Source organism: Nerophis ophidion, linkage group LG09, assembly GCF_033978795.1.
Source record: "Nerophis ophidion isolate RoL-2023_Sa linkage group LG09, RoL_Noph_v1.0, whole genome shotgun sequence".
Classification (NCBI taxonomy): domain Eukaryota; kingdom Metazoa; phylum Chordata; class Actinopteri; order Syngnathiformes; family Syngnathidae; genus Nerophis; species Nerophis ophidion.
In genome coordinates this window covers 57321964-57339752 of record NC_084619.1, presented here as the reverse complement: position 1 = coordinate 57339752, position 17789 = coordinate 57321964, and the positions used below count along the sequence as shown (strand labels likewise).

General features: G+C 43.3%; 1 protein-coding gene across 1 annotated transcript in view; it reads left to right on the top strand.

Moving 5' to 3' along the window:
* Positions 1-17789, top strand: part of slc17a5 (solute carrier family 17 member 5) — a 36296-nt gene that overhangs the window by 7533 nt on the left and 10974 nt on the right. Inside the window, exons 4-7 of the mRNA XM_061911315.1 lie at positions 1802-1889; positions 1977-2063; positions 9969-10087; positions 16926-17087. Of these exons, the coding sequence (XP_061767299.1) occupies positions 1802-1889; positions 1977-2063; positions 9969-10087; positions 16926-17087 (456 nt within the window). The remainder of the gene's footprint in view (positions 1-1801; positions 1890-1976; positions 2064-9968; positions 10088-16925; positions 17088-17789) is intronic.

Below are 17789 nucleotides of genomic sequence, written 5' to 3'. Positions count from 1 at the left end.
TTTCTGTGCTATCCGCCATGTTTGTTTCTGGTGGATTCACACTGTGACGTCACAGGATAATGGACGGGTGGATATACCGATGGTGAAAATCAGGCAATTTGAAGCCGTTTTTCGGGATATTGCATGATGGGTAAAATTTTGAGAAAAACTTTGAAAAATAAAATAAGTCACTGGGAACTGATTTTTATTGTTTTTAACCCTTCAGAAATTGTGATAATGTTCCCCTTTAAAGAACAAAAAAATAGACTTAAAAAAACCTGTTGACTTGTCGCAGTACAGTAGTAGGTAAATAATTATCCTCGAAGTCCCACATGGATGAAGGGTAAATACACATTGTTTGGAATTTTCCCTATCACTCACAAGAACACCTGTTTTTATTTGAATGCATTATAACTCATAGATAAAAGTCAGCTCACAATGGAGCTAATAGGAGCCATGATGTCATAAAACCCACTAATACAACACTCAAAAAGCGCCTTTTACAATTTTGTGACCTGAATATTAACCAAGTATTAGCAATAGTGTTACTACATATCGCGATTAGGTCTAAAAATACAGGCAATATTAGTTTTTGTCCATATCTACATCGTTATACATTGGTATTTCAAACAAAGCCTGCACAGTGTTTAGTTGGAACTCAAAACCATATTACTGTTACTGTTCTGAGAATAAAAACTAAAAAATAAAATTACTCAAATCATGAAGTAATTTAGATACTCATAGAATTACTCTTTACTTAAAAAAAACAACTTTAAATATACAGTTGTGATCAAAAGTTTACATACACTTGTAAATAACATAATGTCATGGCTGTCTTGAGTTTCCAATACTTTATACAACTCTTATTTTTATGTGGTAGAGTGATTGGAGCACATACTTGTTGGTCACAAAAAACATTCATGAACTTTTGTTCTTTTATGAATGTATTGTGGGTCGACTGAAAATGTGACCAAACCTGCTAATGTTTGGTGACATGTCCCTTGGCAAGTTTCACTGCAATAAGGCACTTTTAGTAGCCATCCACAAGCTTCCGGTTGAAATTTTAACCACTCCTCTGGATAAAATTGGTGCAGTTCAGCTAAATTTGTTGATTTTCTGACATGGACTTGTTTCTTCAGCATTGTCCACACACTTAAGTCAGGACTTTGGGAAAGCCATTCTAAAACCTTAACTCTAGCCTGATTTAGCCATTCCTTTACCACTTTTGACGTCTGTTTGGGGCCACGAGTTGGAACACCCGACTGCGCCCCAGACCCATTCTCCGGCCTGATGATTTTAGGTTGTTCTGAAGAGTTTGGAGGTAATCCTCCTTTTTCCTTGTCCCATTTACTCTCTGTAAAGCACCAGTTCCATTGGCAACAAAACAGGCCCAGAGCATAATACTACCGCTACCATGCTTGACGATAGGCTTGGTGTTCCTGGGATTAAAGGCCTCACCTTTTCTCCTTCAAACATATTGCTGGGTATTGTGGCCAAACAGCTCAGTTTTTGTTTCATCTGACCACAGAACCTTCTTTCAGAAGGTCTTATCTTTGTCCAGGTGATGTCAGATTGAAATTGTTTTGATAAACAATGCTACTCTAGCAGTATTTAAACTACGTTATACAACAATGCTGAACAATATTTGGGTTTGCATCCAAAAAAAGACCTTTTTAATGCACAATTGCGTGACTGTTTTCCACTCGGCATTTGTACATTGTATTTGGAGAAAACCACTACCGAATAGCATCGTTGTGTATTTACTGTTCACCTTGAGTGCATTGTGACCATCATGCACCAAAGTCCTTGTGTCCGCGTGCAGGGCGTCACTTTCCCCGCCATGTACGGCATGTGGGCAGCGTGGGCGCCGCCCCTGGAGAGGAGCCGCCTTCTCAGCATCTCCTACATCGGTGAGACGAACGAGACCATGTAATGCAATGTCTTCCAACCTTTGAGTCCAGCACGACCAGTTCATTCTGAGCAACAATGTCTGACAGGAGCCCAATTAGGCACGGTGGTGTCCCTCCCACTGTCTGGTGAAATCTGCTTCTACTTGGACTGGACCTACGTCTTCTACGTCTTTGGTAAGGACAAAATACCGTCATTTCTAGGCTATAGAACGCACCATAATTTAAGCCGTACCCACCTACATTTTAGAAGAAACATTTCCCCCATATATTAGCCGCACCGGACTATAAGCTGCAGATATATACGTTGTAAAATGAGTTGTTAGTAAACGTTTATTCACGTACTTTAATTGTTTTCAAACGGTGTCTGTAACACGGCAGTAAAACGGCTGATCAAACAAAACAGAAGTCATCGTTATGGACCCACTGCACTAGCTCTCAAATCAGCTTAACAGACTCTATAACTCCACGGTGGCGTTTTGGTGAATTTACGAAACTGAAACAATACAAAAAGAATGCCATTGCAAGTTAATAATACTAACACAGACACTTGCAAACTTGTTAGCACACTTTCTAATGCTAACGGCGCTATCTTGATTACATAATGATAGGAATACAGTATATAAGTAAGATATGTTTTAGTTCTATTGTAAAACTTACAAACTTTGTTTGAAGAATTATTTCGAGCAGAAACGCAATGAACAGTTATACTTCCGGTTCAATGAACTAAACAGAAAATACGTTTTCAATCTGCAGTGAGCAAACTCGTCCAAATGATGCCCCCATCGCAAAAACAATGACACACATTTTGAGTGTCTCTGTCGGTCTTGAAAACTACTTGTTGACCACAAAACATTATGGTCGTTGGCGAAGAAAAGCCTTAAATTAGCCGCACAGTTTTATAAGCCGCAGGGTTCAAAGCGTAGGAAACAAGTAGCGGCTTATTGTCCGGAACTTACGGTAATGTTAATGTCATGTACTGATGCCTTCTTTTAATATTCACTGAACAAAATGTTTACTATTGCACTCGTATGCGTGCACTGCGTCACACCAAGAGCTAGACGCTCATATTTAGTTTGCTGTTTAGCGAAACAGCGGATGGCGTCAAAACTTGGGTGTTCTGATCCCATATTGATATTGGTCTGATAATTGCTCATAATTTAGTCATATATTTAGTTCAGTCCTGTACAAACAGTATGCGGAGCTAGCAGCTATACAACAGCTAAGCACACAATAGCAGACATACATTGAACAATTTGTCTATATTAACAAGTATCAATTATTTTAGTTGCCTATTACTTACACATAAAAAGTTTACAAGCATGTCAGAAAGTATCCTGTAACAAATGTGTTCGTATTATTCAATTTACTGCGTGTTAAGTTTAACTTATAAGTGAAGATGTTGCCAAAAAAACAATTACCACTCCACTTCGACTTGAAGACAGCCTAAGTCCATTCCAGACGGTTAATAATAAACAGGTCAATGTTTTTCATACTAACCGTTGTTCTCTGTTTGATTAATTTCAAACTTATTCTAATGTTTCACTCTACAAAATAACAAAAATATGTATAAGCTGTGCTGAAACTTAACCGGAAAATGTTGGTATCGGCCAGCACTCAAGGCTCCAAAAAATGGGTATTGTATCGGAAGTGAAACGGTTGTGTCGGGACACCTCTCCTGAAAGCACTTGTCGGACAGCGACAGGCGCTTTCTACAGGGTGGGAGAAGGTACATCTCTGTCGGGGGTTATACCTCAAAATGTGAGTTAATGGTGGGAGGAGTTTGTCACTTCATGTTCTCGCCTATGTCGTTTGTACAGAATAGGAGGGTTATGTATGACGTCATATCTGGTTTTCTTCTTGGCGGCTTAATTCCCACGGTGCCCAGGCAGTTTCAGCTTAATAGCATTAAAACAAGTGAGAGTGAGTGTAAAGTTTGAACAGAAAATACGTATTGCTGTTCTCTTCTTGAGTGTTCCTGTCGTTCAAATAGAAGGATAGGAAATAACTCGAAATAAGTTTTTCATAAAGGTAAGTCAGGGAAAAAACAAAAGTGCGTCGAAGGAAATGGCTCTCAAAAATATCACTTTCATCATCTCGTGGAATACAATCGGACCGCTTGTGTCTGCAGAGATCACTTTGTAAAATGTTTTTTTGAACATTTGATTTGTTTAAGAAACTTTATGTGCGGCAATCCAGTTTATTCTCTACTATATTAGTTGTGTTTGAGAGCAGAAAGAACTAAACGTAAAGAAAAAACAAGGGATCGCATTAGTTTGTGTTCTTTTGTGGTCGTTATGCCGAAATATACCTAGGACGGGGGTCGGCAACCCACGGCTCTGGCGCCGCATGCGGCTTTTTAACGCCGCCCTAGTGGCTCCCTGGAGCTTTTTCAAAAATGTATGAAAAATGGAAAAAGATGAGGGGGAAAAAAAAACATATTTTTTGTTTTTATAGGGTTTCTGTAGGAGGACAAACATGACACAAACCTCCCTAATTTTTATAAAGCAACACAGTTTATATTAAACATGCTTCACTGATTCCAGTATTTGGCAAGCGCCGTTTTGTCCTACTTATTTTGGCGGTCCTTGAACTCACCGTACTTTGTTTATATGTATAGCTTTCTCCGACTTTGTAAGACGTTTTTTATGCCACTTCTTTTTCGGTCTCATTTTGTCCACCAAACTTTCAACGTTGTGCATGAATGCACAAAGTTGAGTTTTGTTGATGTTATTGACTTGTGTGGAGTGCTAATCAGACATATTTGGTCACTGCATGACAGCAAGCTAATCGATGCTAACATGCTATTTAGGCTAGCTGTATGTACTGTACATATTGCATCATTATGCCTCTTTTGTAGGTATATTTGAGCTCATTTAGTTTCATTTACGTCCTCATAATTCAATTGATATCTCATGACACACTGTCTGTATGTAATATGGCTTTTAATTTTTGCTGCTCCAGACTGATTTGTTTTTGTATTTTTGGTCCAATATGGCTCTTTCAACATTTTGGGTTGCCGACACCTGAACTAGGAAAAACTGCTTGTGCAAATAAACTAACGTCATGTTAAGCCCAAGTAATAAATATTGTGATTATTGGTCCAATCATCGGTATTTTTATGCTTTATGTCGATTTTGTTAACTAAAACTAAAAGTTTATTTGTTATTGTGCGGGGAAGCCAAGTGCTTTATTATTTTTTTTTAATATTTATATTAAAAGTGTAAAAATCTGTAAAAAAAAATGTTCATGGTCTGTTTCATATTTGCCTCTAACCTTTTTAAAATAAGCCTAAATCTGCATTAATTCAGGTAAATAAACAGTACCCTAATGGCGCTTAGACCATCACCTGAAACCCAGAAGTGTCCAGATGTGCCTCTAGGTCATGTGATTGCAGCCCACCAATAGAAAACCAGAAGAAAGGCTGACATAAATGAATTCATTTAATTCTGATGCACTGCTATAAATAGAGTTGGTGCTACCTGTTTGACATTGCTCACAAACACATTGTAATCTGGTCTGACAGAGCATAACGAGACAGAGCAGGAGGAATCGCTGTTGTAATTTAGGGATTTTTTTTTTGCTATATTCGAGTAATCTGGATACTCTTTTTCCCTCCATCCATCATCTTCCGCTTATCCGAGGTCGGGTCGCGGGGGCAACAGCCTAAGCAGGGAAACCCAGACTTCCCTCTCCCCAGCCACTTCGTCTAGCTCTTCCCGGGGGATCCCGAGGCGTTCCCAGGCCAGCCGGGAGACATAGTCTTCCCAACGTGTCCTGGGTCTTCCCCGTGGCCTCCTACCGGTTGGACGTGCCCTAAACACCTCCCTAGGGAGGCGTTCGGGTGGCATCCTGACCAGATGCCCGAACCACCTCATCTGGCTCCTCTCGATGTGGAGGAGCAGCGGCTTTACTTTGAGTTCCTCCCGGATGGCAGAGCTTCTCACCCTATCTCTAAGGGAGAGCCCCGCCACCCGGCGGAGGAAACTCATTTCGGCCGCTTGTACCCGTGATCTTATCCTTTCGGTCATGACCCAAAGCTCATGACCATAGGTGAGGATGGGAACGTAGATCGACCGGTAAATTGAGAGCTCTGCCTTCCAGCTCAGCTCCTTCTTCACCACAACGGATCGGTACAACGTCCGCATTACTGAAGACGCCGCACCAATCCGCCTGTCGATCTCACGATCCATTCTTCCCTCACTCGTGAACAAGACTCCTAGGTACTTGAACTCCTCCACTTGGGGCAGGGTCTCCTCCCCAACCCGGAGATGGCACTCCACCCTTTTCCGGGCGAGAACCATGGACTCGGACTTGGAGGTGCTGATTCTCATTCCGGTCGCTTCACACTCGGCTGCGAACCGATCCAGCGAGAGCTGAAGATCCCGGTCAGATGAAGCCATCAGGACCACATCATCTGCAAAAAGCAGAGACCTAATCCTGCGGTTACCAAACCGGAACCCCTCAACGCCTTGACTGCGCCTAGAAATTCTGTCCATAAAAGTTATGAACAGAATCGGTGACAAAGGACAGCCTTGGCGGAGTCCAACCCTCACTGGAAATGTGTTCGACTTACTGCCGGCAATGCGAACCAAGCTCTGGCACTGATCGTACAGGGAACGGACCGCCACAATAAGACAGTCCGATACCCCATACTCTCTGAGCACTCCCCACAGGACTTCCCGAGGGACACGGTCGAATGCCTTCTCCAAGTCCACAAAGCACATGTAGACTGGTTGGGCAAACTCCCATGCACCCTCAAGAACTCTGCCGAGAGTATAGAGCTGGTCCACAGTTCCACGACCAGGACGAAAACCACACTGTTCCTCCTGAATCCGAGGTTCGACTATCCGACGTAGCCTCCTCTCCAGTACACCTGAATAAACCTTACCGGGAAGGCTGAGGAGTGTGATCCCACGATAGTTGGAACACACCCTCCGGTCCCCCTTCTTAAAGAGAGGAACCACCACCCCGGTCTGCCAATCCAGAGGTACCGCCCCCGATGTCCACGCGATGCTGCAAAGTCTTGTCAACCAAGACAGCCCCACAGCATCCAGAGCCTTAAGGAACTCCGGGCGGATCTCGTCCACCCCTGGGGCCTTGCCACCGAGGAGCTTTTTAACTACCTCAGCGACCTCAGCCCCAGAAATAGGAGAGTCCACCACAGATTCCCCAGGCACTGCTTCCTCATAGGAAGACGTGTTGGTGGGATTGAGGAGGTCTTCGAAGTATTCCTTCCACCTATCCACAACATCCGCAGTCGAGGTCAGCAGAACACCATCCGCACCATACACGGTGTTGATAGTGCACTGCTTCCCCTTCCTGAGGCGGCGGACGGTGGTCCAGAATCGCTTCGAAGCCGTCCGGAAGTCATTTTCCATGGCTTCCCCGAACTCTTCCCATGTCCGAGTTTTTGCCTCCGCGACCGCTGAAGCTGCACACCGCTTGGCCTGTCGGTACCTGTCCACTGCCTCCGGAGTCCTATGAGCCAAAAGGACTCGATAGGACTCCTTCTTCAGCTTGACGGCATCCCTCACCGCTGGTGTCCACCAAGGGGTTTTAGGATTGCCGCCCCGACAGGCACCAACTACATTGCGGCCACAGCTCCGATCTGCCGCCTCGACAATAGAGGTGCGGAACATGGTCCACTCGGACTCAATGTCCAGCACCTCCCTCGTGACTTGTTCAAAGTTCTTCCGGAGGTGGGAATTGAAACTTTGTCTGACAGGAGACTCTGCCAGACGTTCCCAGCAGACCCTCACAATGCGTTTGGGCCTCCCAGGTCTGTCCGGCATCCTCCCCCACCATCGCAGCCAACTCACCACCAGGTGGTGATCGGTAGAAAGCTCCGCCCCTCTCTTCACCCGAGTGTCCAAAACATGAGGCCGCAAATCCGATGACACAACTACAAAGTCGATCATGGAACTGCGGCCTAGGGTGTCCTGGTGCCAAGTGCACATATGGACACCCTTATGTTTGAACATGGTGTTTGTTATCGACAAACTGTGACGAGCACAAAAGTCCAATAACAAAACACCACTCTGGTTCAGATCCGGGCGGCCATTCTTCCCAATCACGCCTCTCCAGGTTTCACTGTCGTTGCCAACGTGAGCGTTGAAGTCTCCCAATAGGACAAGGGAATCACCCGGGGGAGCACTTTCCAGTACTCCCTCGAGTGTTCCCAAAAAGGGTGGGTACTCTGAACTGCTGTTTGGTGCATAAGCACAAACAACAGTCAGGACCCGTCCCCCCACCCGAAAGCGGAGGGAGGCTACCCTTTCGTCCACCGGGTTGAACTCCAACGTACAGGCTTTGAGCCGGGGGGAAACAAGAATTGCCACCCCGGCCCGTCGCCTCTCACTGCCGGCAACGCCAGAGTGGAAGAGGGTCCAATCCCTCTCGAGAGAAGTGGTTCCAGAGCCCTTGCTGTGCGTCGAAGTGAGTCCGACTATATCCAGCCGGAATTTCTCGACTTCGCGCACTAGCTCAGGCTCTTTCCCCCCCAGTGACGTGACGTTCCACGTCCCAAGAGCTAGCTTCTGTAGCCGAGGATCGGACCGCCAAGTGCCCTGCCTTCGGCTGTCGCCCAGCTCACAATGCACTCGACCTCTATGGCCCCTGCTATGGGTGGTGAGCCCATTGGAGGGGTGACCCACGTTGCCTCTTCGGGCTGTGCCCGGCCGGGCCCCATGGGAACAGGCCCGGCCACCAGGCGCTCGCCATCGTGCCCCACCTCCGGGCCTGGCTCCAGAGGGGGGCCCCGGTGACCCGCGTCCGGGCGAGGGAAATCTGGGTCCATGGTTTTTCATCTTTTTCCCTAAAAAACTTAATACATTTTTGGCGATTCTGACATGAAAGCAGCGGGTGCTATCGTGGGCCCCTCCCCATGTAAAGGACAGAACAGACATGTTTTGCTTTTGACGTTAAAAAAATGACTGAAGAAAGTTAATTTGTAGTTCTAAATATATTTGTTGTGCATTTATTGTTTTTTTGCGAACCTGTCATGGCCAACTGCGCCGTTTGTGGACGACTGTTTCATTCGACCCACAATATGCCTGAAAACTGTATCATGGCTTTTGTATAACTGTTGATATTGGTAATTATTGATATTTGAAAATAAGAACCAGGAGAAAAATATTAGATGTAACCATTTTTATTTCAAATGTAACCTTCCTCTGATTATAATCCCCTCAATTATCAAGGCAGAAAGGAAATGTCAACACAAGCATGGAAAACACTCAATGTCAACAAAATAGTAAAATCTCATTGAACACTTAACAATAAGCTCTTAAAGTGAAAGTGCAAAAATAAGGAATATGTAAGAAATGCTTAATAAAGTGTAAGAAAATAGTGCAAAGTGTGAAAATGTAAGCATAGAGAAACCGGAGAATAAGTATTTTCTGCAGAGGGAAAAAAAACTGCCATACTGTAATTTCCTGTTTTATCCACAATTTCTTCATTTCTACTTTATCCTCTCACTCCATGCAAAGAATCAAACAAGATGGCGCAACCAAACTTGATAGTTGATGTTATTACCTGATTTTCTCTTAGCGTGTCACTCCCACTGATCCGTGATCAATTCCAGAGAGCGAGTTCCTTTCTTCATGCAACCAACTTTGCTTTTGCGTGTTTCACTTCCTTCCGATGAAGAATAAGAAATTATCAAACTCTTTTTTAATTCATATCGCGATATTTATTGATAAGGTTAAAGCCCGGCCCGACTCACAACACACCCCAGCCACAAATAGATTGCAGTCTTGTGGGAAAGTTAACCCTACAGGTTTCTGCCTTTTTTCCAAAGTTTATGCTTTCTGTATAGACGGCACAGACAGAATGAGGGGACGAAGTTGTCTTTAAAAGCAATTGTCACAGATACCAGATAATTATTTTGCATGCCATCACGCTACCGTAATTGATGTGCGTTTTGCCGTGTGAACCAGGGTTCTGCTAAAAGGGATACATGTTGAACGTTCCCATTTATGTCTGTTATCATACACGTTTTTATTGTTAGTGTTTTTACCGTCCCAGTGTTTTTACCGCGTGAGAGCATGATGACCAAGTGTGATGTGTGTGTTTGTTAAGGTGCCGTGGGCCTTTTGTGGTTTGTGCTGTGGGCTCTTCTGGCCTTCGACAGTCCCAACAGTCACCCGTGGATCTCTGAGCGAGAGAGACTCTACATCGTGGGATCGCTGAAGAACGAGGTAACGCTACTTAGAAATAGAAGTTCTCGACGGCGGCTTTATGGCGCTCGCTTGTAAAGCAATGGGCAAGAGGACTTTGGTTCAGTGCCCGAGACAAAACCACACTCCTAAAACACTTTGACGTGTTGTTTTTTTACTAGAAATTGGAAACAACACCAGAGCCTGCATTGCGAGGCGCATCAAATATCACAATATTGATTAGTTTCTAGGAGTGCACACAAAAATCGATTCACATCCAAATCGTGATTCTAATTTATTCCGATTTCAAATGTTTTCAAAAATCGATTAAAACAAAAATTTTAAAATATATGTATATATATATTTATTTAAAAATGTTTATTTATATATTGTAAAATATATAAAACATAATTTATACATTATATGTATATGTATATTTATAACACCATATATATTGTATTATATATATACATATATAAGGGCTTCACGGTGGGAGAGGGGTTAGTGCGTCTGCCTCACAATACGAAGGTCCTGCAGTCCTGGGTTCAATCCCAGGCTCGGGATCTTTCTGTGTGGAGTTTGCATGTTCTCCCCATGAATGCGTGGGTTCCCCCCGGGTACTCCGGCTTCCTCCCACTTCCAAAGACATGCACCTGGGGATAGGTTGATTGGCAACACTAAATTGCCCCTAGTGTGTGAATGTTAGTGTGCATGTTGTCTGTCTATCTGTGTTGGCCCTGCGATGAGGTGGCAACTTGTCCAGAGTGAACACCGCCTTCCGCCCGATTGTAGCTGAGATAGTCCCCAGCGCCCCCCGCAACCCCAAAAGGGAATAAGCGGTAGAAAATGGATGGATGGATATTCATATATATAATATTAATATAATACACATATATTGTATTTTTCGGAGTATAAGTCGATCCGGAGTATAATTCGCACCTGCCGAAAATGCATAATAAAGAAGAAAAAAACATATATAAGTCGCACTGGAGTATGCGTCGCATTTTTGGGGGAAATTTATTTGATAAATCCCAACACCAAGAATAGACATTTGAAAGGCAATTTAAAATAGATTAAGAATAGTGAACAACAGGCTGAATAAGTGTACGTTATATGACGCATAAATAACCAACTGAGAAGGTGCCTGGTATGTTAAGGTAACATATTATGGTAAGAGTCATTCAAATAACTAAAACATATAGAACATGCTATACGTTTAACAAACAATCTGTCACTCCTAATCGCTTGATCCGATGAAATCGTATATGTCTAGTCTCTTACGTGAATGTGCTAAATAATATTATTTGATATTTTATGGTAATGTGTTAACAATCTCACACATAAGTCGCTCCTGAGTATAAGTCTCACCCAAATGATGAAAAAAACTGTGACTTATTGTCCGAAAAATACGGTTCACTCCATTGCCAGAAGTATTTGGCCACCCATCCAAATGATCAGAATCAGGTATCCTAATCACTTGGCCTTGTATAAAATCAAGGACTTAGGCATCGAGACTGTTTCCACAAACATTTGTGAAAGAATGGGCCGCTCCCAGGAGCTCAGTGATTTCCAGTGTGGAACTGTCATTGGATGCCACCTGTGCAACAAATCCAGTCGTGAAATTTCCTCAGTCCTAAATATTGCAAAGTGAACTGTCGGCTTTATTATAAGAAAATGGAAGAGTTTGGGAACAACAGCAATTGCGCCACCAAGTGGTAGGCCACGTAAACTGACAGAGGGGTCAGCGGATCCCGAAGCGCATAGTGCAAATAGGTCGCCGACTTTCTGCACAGTCAGTAGCTACAGAGCTCCACACTTCATGTGACCTTCCAATTAGCCCACGTACAGTACGCAGAGAGCTTCATGGAATGGGTTTCCATGGCCGAGCTGCTGCTTCTAAGCCATACATCACCAAGTCCAATGCAAAGCGTCGGATGCAGTGGTGTAAAGCACGTCGCCACTGGACTCTAGAGAAGTGGAGCGTGTTATCTGGAGTGATGAATCACACTTTTCCATCTGGCAATCTGATTTATGAGTCTGGGTTTGGAGGTTGCCAGGAGAACGGTACATTTCGGACTGCATTGTGCTGAGTGTGAAATTTGGTGGAGGAGGAATTATGGTGTGGGGTTGTTTTTCCAGGAGTTGGGCTTCGCCCCTTAGTTCCAGTGAAAGGAACATTGAATGCGCAAGGATACCAAAACATTGTGGACAATTCCATGCTCCCAACCTTGTGGGAACAGTTTGGAGCGGGCCCCTTCTTCTTCCAACATGACTGTGCACCAGTGCACAAAGCAAGGTCCATAAAGACATGGATGACAGAGTCTGGTGTAGATGAACTTGACTGGCCTGCACATAGTCCTGACCTGAACCCAATAGAAGACATTTGGGATGAATTTGAACGGAGACTGAGAGCCAGGGCTTCTCCACCAACATCAGTGTGTGACCTCACCAATGCGCTTTTGGAAGAATGGTCGAAAATTCCTATAAACACACTCCGCAATCTTGTGGACAGCCTTCCCAGAAGAGTTGAAGCTGTAATAGCTGCAAAAGGTGGACCCACATCATATTGAACCCTATGGGTTAGGAATGGGATGGCAAGTTCATATGTGAGTCAAGGCAGGTGACCTAATACCTTTGGCAATATAGTGTATCTATAGTTTATATATATATATATATATATATATATACATATATATATATATATATATATATATACATATCTCTATCCATCCATCCATCCATTTTTACCGCTTGTCCTTCTTGGGGTCGTGGGGGTGCTGGAGCCTATCTCAGCTGCACTCGCTTCCCACTTTAAGCTTGGTCTTCCTAAAACAACTAATTTTTAAAATGTAGCAACACCCTTTTAAAATAAAATAAAAACATTTGTAGAGAAACAAATATTTTGTATAAAAACAATACAATATAATATAGTAAAAACAATTGCAGTACTTTAATGAAGTAATGTAATAATAATGTACAATACTTTAGAGAGTGGACTTCTATGGTATCTCCTTCCAGCTGCTTTGCCATCAAACACACCATCAGCAGCTTGTCTATATCTTAGGGCTACATTTCCGCCTTTTAGATATTATTTTAATGTCCATGGCTGGTGTTATCGACTCATTCTGCTTCAGTAGGTTACAGACTAGCAGTGCTACGCTTCAACTGCTTCACCAACTTCGCTAGCTCCACGCTTTGTCATTATTTTGATGATTTCTTTCTTTAATTCAATGAACATAATCCACTTCATCTCAGCACTGCCCTTCACACTCACTTTCTTCCTTCCCATGCTTGGAAAAAAAAACATTATGTCCATCTTTTGCTGTAAGCTAATGCTCGCGAGTTAGATCGGTTGTTTTAATCGGGTCTTACGGGGTTCACTGTGACATTCGCTACGCCAACTGGTGGCGGGGAAGCTCGTTACTCACATCTTTGCTTGCAACTTAAAGCCTAGCAATTGTCTGAAAGACAGCGCTTATGTCCAAACACTCTTAAGTTGAGGTACCACTGTTGACATACAAATGTACGATTTCTTGTAGGAAAAGATTAAAAGATGTAAAATATGGAATAATGCAAATATCTTACTCAACTTCACTGAACAAATACAAAACTGAAACTAAAACAACAGTAATTAAAGTAAGATACTAAGCAGTGCAAACAATGTCAGTGCAAAAGTCCCAATTTAAAAGCGATTGGAGTCTGAGTGTGCAAAAGTGGAACTTATGTTGTCTGCGTTGATAAGGAGATAGTTATGTAGGAGGAAGTAACCAGCTGTGTGGGTCTGGTGGGGGAGGGGGATATAGAGGCCACAACTCCAAGCTGTTCCTTAGACCTAATAGTTCTGAACCGCAAAGAGTGTTTAGCAGGATCTATGGAAGTATTGCTCAGAAACAAACAGAGCATCAGCCTTTGTGGAAGATGGGGCCTGATCAGCAACAGTCCCTGTTGACCTTTCCTGACCAGGTTCGACTCGCGGTGCAAGCACTTCCAAAACATCTGGCTGGTAGCGATGTGCGATACCAAGTAAAATTCAGGCTGGTATCGGAGATACCGATCCAATACGGTTTGCAAATATACCTAATGTGTCTGCTACAATTTTAAAAGTTGTGTGTTTTCAAATAAAAACATATGTATAATGAATAAAAACCACAGTGAAAATGTAAGAAAAATAGAGCATAAAATCGGAATGTACTAAAAAAAGGCTGAAATGTTTTGACTAATAATAACATCAGTTACCTATAACAAGGTTTTGTTTTTAAACATATATAATATCGTTTTTAAGCATTTTGACTTCTGGTGGAAACCTGAGCTAACCTGCTGTTTTAAATGCCCAACTGCAAAAAATAAAATAAGATGATTTTTATGGCAAGAGCGCTCTGCTGTTTTTAACAACTACAAAACAAAAAAGACAATCAAAGATCCTTAGTATGACAAGAGCGCTGTGCTGTTCTTAAAGGCCTACTGAAACCCACTACTACCGACCACTCAGTCTGATAGTTTATATATTAATGATTATATCTTAACATTGCAACACATGCCAATACGGCCGGTTTAGTTGACTAAATTACATTTTTAAATTTACCACGAGGTATCCTGTTGAAAACGTCGCGGAATGATGACGCTTATGTTGACGCGTGCTTGTGACATTATTGGTCGGAGCGAAAATTTCAGCCCAGCACCACACACGGCTAAAAGTTGTCTCTTTTCATCGCATAATTACACAGTATTTTGGACACCTGTGTTGCTGAATCTTTTGCGATTTGTTGAATTAATAATGGAGACATCAAATAAGAATGATGTTGGTGGAAAGCGGTGTATTGCAGCTGCCGTTAGCAAAACAAACACAGCCGGTGTTTATTTGTTTGTTGTGAAGCTTTAACACAGAGCGGTCGAGCGAACATGTTTCTCTACGTCAACCAGCAAGTTTTTGGATGGGACTTCAGTGGATTATGCGACCTCCTCCTGCGGCTCAAAAAGGCAGCTGTGATCTTGGCTCCTCGGCTTCTCTCAGAGACACTGGCGTTCACCGCAGCCATCCGATTTTCAGGTATGACTATAATCTCACTAAAAAATAATAAGCAGATAAGGGATTTTCCAGAATTATCCTAGTAAATGTGTCTAATTACAACTGAAAAGCTCCCACTGCCGCCGCCTGGAGCCGTCACCTTTTCTTTTTTTTTTTAGTGCTTCACTCTAACTTTTCTCATCCACGAATAATCTTTCATCCTCGCTCAAATTAATGTGGAAATTGTCGCTTTCTCGGTCTGAATAGCTCTTGCTCCTGGAGGCTATGATTATAAACAATGTGAGGATGTGAGGAGCCCTCACACCGGTGACGTCACACGCACATCGTCTGCTACTTCCGGTAAAGGCAAGGCTTTTTTATTAACGACCAAAAGTTGCAAACTTTATCGTCGATGTTCTCTACTAAATCCTTTCAGCAAAAATATGGCAATATCGCGAAATGATCAAGTATGACACATAGAATGGACCTGCTATCCCCGTTCAAATAAGAAAATCTCATTTCAGTAGGCCTTTAATGGCCAACTGTTTTAAAAAAAAAAAAACAGTCAAAGTTCCTTTATATGACAGGAACACAATGCTGTTTTTAATGACCAACTGCAAAAAATATATAAAAATGCCAGTCAAAGATCCTTTATAAGACAGGAGAGCTCTACGGTTTTTAAAGGCCAACTGACAAAAAAGCAGACCAACGAAAGGCTGGTCAAAGATTTAAAATTAAAGTACCAGTGATTGTCATACACACACTAGGTGTGGTGAAATTTGTCCTCTGCTTTTGACCCATCCCCTTGTTCACCCCCTGGGAAGTGAGGGGAGCAGTGGGCAGCAGCGGTGCCGTGCCTGGGAATTTATGGTGATTTAAACCCCAATTCCAACCCTTGATGCTGAGTGCCAAGCAGGGAGGCAATGGGTCCCAATTTTTTTATAGTCTTTGGTATGACTCGGCCGGGGTTTGAACTCCCAACCTACCGACCTAAGGGCGGACACTCTAACCACTAGGCCACTGAGTAAAGATCCTCTGTTTGACAGAATTGCTCTGCTGTTTTTGATGACCAACTGCAAACAGTCAAAGATCTTTTTTATGGACAACAGTAGGGCTTCACGGTGGCAGAGGGGTTAGTGCGTCTGCCTCACAATACGAAGGTCCTGCAGTCCTGGGTTCAAATCCAGGCTCGGGATCTTTCTGTGCGGAGTTTGCATGTTCTCCCCGTGAATGCGTGGGTTCCCTCCGGGTACTCCGGCTTCCTCCCACTTCCAAAGACATGCACCTGGGGATAGGTTGATTGGCAACACTAAATTGGCCCTAGTATGTGAATGTGAGTGTGAATGTTGTCTGTCTATCTGTGTTGGCCCTGCGATGAGGTGGCGACTTGTCCAGGGTGTACCCCGCCTTCCGCCCGATTGTAGCTGAGATAGGCGCCAGCGCCCCCCGCGACCCCGAAAGGGAATAAGCGGTAGAAAATGGATGGATGGATGGATAAAACAAAAGCAAAAAAACTAAACGCTGGTCAAAGATCTTCTGAATGATGGAAATGCTCTGCTGTTTTAAACGAACAACTGCAAAAATAACAGAATGCCTGTCAAATATCCTCTAGATGAAAACGTGGTTCAAGGGCCACCTGCAATGAATAAATGCTAGTCAAATTTCCTTCCCATTGCAGGAGCCTCATGCTGTTTTTAATAGTCAACTACAAAAAAAAAAAAAAAATACGCTAGTCAAACATCCTTCAAATGTCAGGAGTACTTAGCTGTTTTAGGGACCTACTGCAAAAACACTAGTCAAAGATCTTCTATGTGACAAGAACACCGACTTATTGCAAAGTTTACGCTGCTGACTGGTGATTCCTGGTCCTACCAGCTGTCCCCCTCAGGAGGACACGTCCCCTGGCGAGCCATCGTGACGTCGCGCCCGCTCTTGGCCATCGTGGTGGCCCACTTCTCGTACAACTGGACCTTCTACACACTCCTCACGCTGCTGCCCACCTACATGAGCGACGTCCTGGGCTTCAGCATCCAGCAGGTCAGGACTCCCATCCAGTGTGGTCTGTCACAGGTCAAATGTCATAGCTTCAGAGTGGATTGATTTTAACATTAAGGGGTGAGCTCAGGTCAAAGTAACGCTGTCAAAAATCCATTTTCAGCAAACTTCATTGAGTCATACGTCAATAACAAAAATACAAAGTCTTGAGGATAAGGGAATTGTTTTGTCAGCATGTCAGAACCCACCTAACTCAATCAGCAGCACTCAATGCATGATCATGCAGTCTCTGTCGCCCCTTAGTGGCCAAATTACTGTACTTACAGCTGCAATGTTCTCCTGCAATCATTTGTAAGGAGGAACATTAGCAATTAAACAATTGTTTAACCCCAAAACACCTGACAATTCACACAAACTATTGAGAAAAAGATGTGCACGAAGGGGGAAGTGACATCACAAATTGAATCACAAGCGCAGGAACTTTACAGAAATAAGTAACTTTAAACGACACAATGTCAACAAAAGGCTTTGTTATACTTTCACATTTTGGCCTCACCACATGGCTCATAAAATTACAAATTTAAATACAAGCAAATGCTCTTCAAAGATCCTCTATACGACAGGAGCACTACGCTCTTTCAGGATTTGCTGCAAAAAGGCTCGTCAAAGATCCTTGAGACCAGGGGAAACTCGTTTCGAGGGCCACATGGCAGTTATGGCTGTTCTAAGAGGGCTGCTTGTAAC